Source organism: Vitis riparia, unplaced genomic scaffold, assembly GCF_004353265.1.
Source record: "Vitis riparia cultivar Riparia Gloire de Montpellier isolate 1030 unplaced genomic scaffold, EGFV_Vit.rip_1.0 scaffold823_pilon_pilon, whole genome shotgun sequence".
Taxonomy (NCBI): domain Eukaryota; kingdom Viridiplantae; phylum Streptophyta; class Magnoliopsida; order Vitales; family Vitaceae; genus Vitis; species Vitis riparia.
In genome coordinates this window covers 100170-105173 of record NW_023269802.1, presented here as the reverse complement: position 1 = coordinate 105173, position 5004 = coordinate 100170, and the positions used below count along the sequence as shown (strand labels likewise).

At 37.4% G+C, this 5004-nt stretch overlaps 1 protein-coding gene across 1 annotated transcript; it reads right to left on the bottom strand.

Annotated features, from left to right (window-relative positions):
- Window positions 1-1015: 1015 nt before the first annotated feature.
- Window positions 1016-4671, bottom strand: LOC117910711 (WD repeat-containing protein 91-like). The gene is made up of 5 exons (XM_034824829.1): window positions 4528-4671; window positions 2599-2993; window positions 2396-2518; window positions 1518-1659; window positions 1016-1428 (listed from the first exon to the last, which is right to left on the bottom strand). Exons 2-5 carry the CDS (start codon window positions 2987-2989, stop codon window positions 1101-1103), a joined length of 984 nt encoding a protein of 327 aa, XP_034680720.1. The 5' UTR covers window positions 2990-2993; window positions 4528-4671; the 3' UTR covers window positions 1016-1100.
- Window positions 4672-5004: the final 333 nt, after the last annotated feature.

The following is a 5004-nucleotide window of genomic DNA, read 5'->3' as shown; positions in this document are numbered from 1 at the left end:
AATCTCCTTCTCTCTAACCGCCACCTTGATCAGTGCTCGGTCTTTCCTCATCGGCTGTTTCATTACCTCCGCAAAGGTTTTCGTCGTGATAGGCTTCAGCAGCATCACTTCATTCTTCTGGCCCTCATTCCCTTTCTTATCAAAGCCCAGACGCCTTAGCGAGTCTACCATTGAAGTCCAGCCCCCCACTGCTCCTCTCCCTTTAGGGATGAAAATACTGGCATTTTTGCTCTCCAGATCCACCACTCCTAATCTGATGAAGCACCCGCCTCTGTTTTCATCACGCATCATGGAATAGGCCCTTCCATTTTCCTTCCAGCTTCTTCTCCATATCCCCACACTCGTGTCCTTACAGCAATGGACCAGACCTTCAAGAAAAAACCCTAGGCTCTCTATTCCCATCCGTACCCACGACGAGATCCCTCTTTTTCTCTCCAACACCACAACTTGAGTTTTGCCCTTCTTTTCTTCAACTTCGACCTCAAAAGTCTTCGATTCCACACTGAAGATGCTCTTCCTGGAGTTATCCCGGTGCCCCAGGAGGAACGCTCCCTCTAGACTTTCACTCCGGCTCGAGCGCCCTCGATCTTCTCCCCCGCTCCCATTCAGCCGTAGAAACCCTCTCTCTCCTCCGTCGGTTTCCTTCGGACGCAAGGGCCCTCGCTCTTCTCCTTCGCTTTCCTTTGGTCGCAGACACCCTCGCTCGCCTCCATCGCACTTAGACTCCCTCACTCTAGCTATCTCGCTCTCGCTCTCTCTCTCTCTCTCTCGCTCTCTCTCTCGCTCTCTCTCTTCCATATTAATTTCCTCCAGTTTTAATGGTAGGATTCTATTTAATTTTGATACTTATGTAACATAAAGTGTTTTTTTTTTCTTTAATGGAATCTTAAGATTCCCTGTAATACACTTTAAAAGCCTTAGTTTTCCTACAAAGCCTACAATTAGCTTACAAGACCCATCCTTTGTCAGTTTGTCACCAACATTTTCCTACATGAAGATTACCTTTACTTCTTGTTTTTGTAGAATATTCCCCCTTTAATGGGTTAAGGGGATAATGATCAGACTGACTACTTCTTTATCATTTATTCATGAAAGAGAAATTACCTACCAGTACAAAAGTCATCTTGGGACATCTCAAGCATATTAGTTGCTCCAGCATCTCCAAGATGAAGATGCACTAATGAACTTGAACCACGATCAGAGTTGGATGGACTCATCTCTGATAAAATCTTGGCCACCCCTGTGTCATCCAATTCCTGAGCCAACTCTCTTTCACCCAGATGTTGATTTGTAGCAGCACAAGTTTCATGAGGAAATCTTGAGGGAAGAATACTTCCCTGATGCAAGCCACTAAGAAGAGTCCCAGGTGCAGAATATGTTGAGCTGTTCGTTCCACCCATGCTTTCTTCTATTGTAGATGGAGCATAACTGTGGAACAATATCATGTTAACTTCTTCAAAACAATGCAGCAAAGAACCATTATAGTTTAGAGAAGGTTCAATATAGAATATCCTTACCTCCTTGACTGGAATAGCTGAGCCTCTTTTTCCTCCAATAATGCCTGAAGTTGAGACAACTTAAGATTAAGTTGCTTGATGTCTTTTTTGAGACGGTTCACTGTATTCTTTTCAGAACAAATCTTCAACAGAGCAGGGATGCGTGGATAAGTTAAGGACACCTCTTTGGTGTAGATTCAGTAACAATATTAATTTATTGCAAGAAAGAAAATAAAAAAGCAAGCCATCCAACTATATGTTGTCATCTAAAATAATTGGAGAAAGCAAATCATAAAGATATAAAACTACAAGGGATTCCCAACTCCCCCCCGGTGAAGTTAATTGATATGAGATGAAGACTTTGATCCTGATATCAGCTTTAACAATATACTCCTTTAGATGTTGCCAGAAAAAAATGAAAAGAAAAAAAAATCTTGAATAAAACCCATGAACTAACAAATTTATGACATACAAACTGGTGCAAGGAAAATATTCTTGACCATAATTGTCGAACTACTTAGATAAACTATTCTCCTTTCGAATTTAAAAGAGTAAACGTGAAGAGGCCAAAAAAAATATTTGGAAAAATGTTAAAAATAAAAAAGATTACTGAGACAATAACCTCCACCTATTACATTTACCAGGACCATTTTAAGGTTAAAGAAAAAAATCAATAACCATGAAACTGAAGCGGTATCTCTATTTTTCTGATGGAATGACTTAATTAATAAAAAAATCAGATTAATCTCAACTGATGCAGTAACAAAAATCATTTTTAATGTTTATTGGTTATTGCATTTGAAACATAACTGCTCAAGTGACAAATGACAACAAAGAACTAAATATTAGAGCTATTAAATAATAGCTAAAAGTAGAACAATAGCCATTTTGAAGGATATGAGTACCATTAAATATTTCACTTAAGAAATTCCTGACTGAGAGGCGCAAAGCTTCCAACCACTCCCTTGAGAAATAAATCCGAAACTGGGGATCCAAGCTTGGGTTCTTTAGATATGGAACAGCTGCATGGAGAATTTGAAGATGTGAATAGAGGAAGTGTTTAAGAAAACAAAATAAACAGATCTGGGAGGGAGACACCCACCAAACCATGGAGTCCAGTCCTGTCCTCTTTGCAGCAGGTCATTGCCATTCATTCCAAAAAACTCTATAACCCTTTCTGTTCTTCCTGATTGTATGGCATGGACAATATAGTAGCGTAGAATAGACACCTCTAATTTCGATAGTGTAGCAATAAGTACAGTCTCAGATGATGAAGAAAAGCACTGCTTAAAAAAGCTCAGCAGACAAACTAATTTTTCTGCCTGAAACTTGGGAATGTACACTGAGAAAATTAAATCTAATATCTTATCCACTTGAAAACCTTTACCAATATCAGTGCATAACTCTCCCTCAAAAGCTTGCAGTGTATTTGTAAACCCTCTAAAGACAAGAAACTCCCTCACAAGTTCCTCAGCATACTGCATTTTCTCCATCACCCTAAAAATAGAGGTAAACCTTCAGATTTTGTAAAAAGAGATTTTTATTTTATTTTTTGACAGGTAAAAGTGCATTAGATTGAAATGTCATGAAAGGTGACACAAAGTACACATGAATTATACAAGTACGCTCCAAGAAAAGAAAAAAAGGAAAAAAGAAAACCCTCCCCTCACCAGCAGCCTAACCAATCGATGAAATCAACCATACACAAGGGATCAAACCCTATAACCCCTTGGTTACATCAGAATATCGCTTAGTTACAAGCAAATAACTACCAATATTACCATAAACATGGGATGCACAAGTCTGGAGGTGCCTTATATGGAGCTACTGAAGGCACTACTAATATAAGTTCAATTTTTTCAGATATACCATTTGAATGTGGTACAACTATGTGTTTGCATAGAATATAACAACTTATTTACGCAATTACTAGTAGCCTTAGTAACTAATAATAGAAGCAAAATTGCATTTAGAGACTCTTAATAATATGGCCTTATTAAACATAGTAGAGTTACCAAAAGTACAAAGCTATAGAAGGAGAAACAAGCAAAAAAGTAAACAATATAACAAAAAAAATCAAAAGTCTGAAATTTTCACTGATTTTATATAAGTTTTACAGCAACAACCAACAGAACAACAACAACAAGGATGTACCACAAATATGAACATAATTCATACCATACTTCAACAATAAAATGCATTCAAGTGTCTATGTACCATAAATTTTAAGGAAGTAATTGTAAATGGTGCTTTTCTGAGCCCAATTCTAATTACAAGTAGGATGCAAAGCATTGGGTATTGTGGAAAGTGCGTCATTGTGCTAAGTTTATTGGGCCTAATAGAGTAATGGGGTTTCCACGAAAACACCCAAATTCATTTAAGAGAAGATCTAAAGAGACTAATTCTAATCACTAATCTCATAGAGCATTGTGAAGAAGGTATATGAACCAATACAAGCACCTAGAAATGTACAGCAGAAGTTCTAAAGATCATGCTTCTAAGACCCAACATCATTCATATGATTTGACGCCCAACTGAGTTGCATAATTTCAAAACATACTTTCTAGCTTCTATTTATTTTCAATTCGATCCTGTTCACATTATCCTCACACTACCACAACAATGCATTACTATGGTAAAATTTGTTGCCCAATAACAAAGCACCAAAATGCAATTGCTCTCAAGTATAACAAAATCCCGAGATTTGAGTGCAAAACCAGATTTCAATTTTGCAATCAAAGCTCAATTATGCAATTCTTATCCCATGTCCAAGATCCTTAGAGCAGTGCTCGAACCCAAACCAAACCCTAACTGGGTTACTGAGACGAATAATAAATTTTATTCAAGTAAAGTTTATCTGGATCGCTATTAAGTAGAAAGCATTGTACGTATTGAAATGAAACTCTAGGGTTTGGAATTCGAGTAGTAACTGTAAACAGATCTAGAGTTTGATGGAATTGAAATTTTAGGGATATATGTGGGTGAGGAGCAATCAGATATGAGAGGAGAGCAGTATGAATTGTAGAGATACCTCGGAGAACTGCAGAGGAACCGTACACGTACGAACCGGAGGGATTCTTCGGTGAAGAAGATGAAGCTTGGCGCTCAAAGCCGGAACCCTGAGCTTTCTAGCTAAAATGCGCTGCTAGCGTGCGCGCTTCCGTGATTGCGAAGTTGTAATGCCACACGACGCAACTATGATGTCATCTTGCAATTGTAGTTGTTAACCAATTGAATGACTCCACGTGTACTTTTGCCACGATAACTTTAATCATGCAGAAATAAAATGGTAACTTCTTTTTTTTTTTGTGGAATTAAATTTTTCATGATATAATATCATTAATTAAAATTTAATAAAATAAAATGAGGTTATACTTTGATTTATTCATTTTATCACGATACTTACCATGTTCGTGGATTTATTAAAAAAAAGTCTAATTATGTTTGTTTCTTAAAAAGTTTGAAAGAAAATTTGAGAAAAAGAAAATACGAAAGAAAAAATAACAGG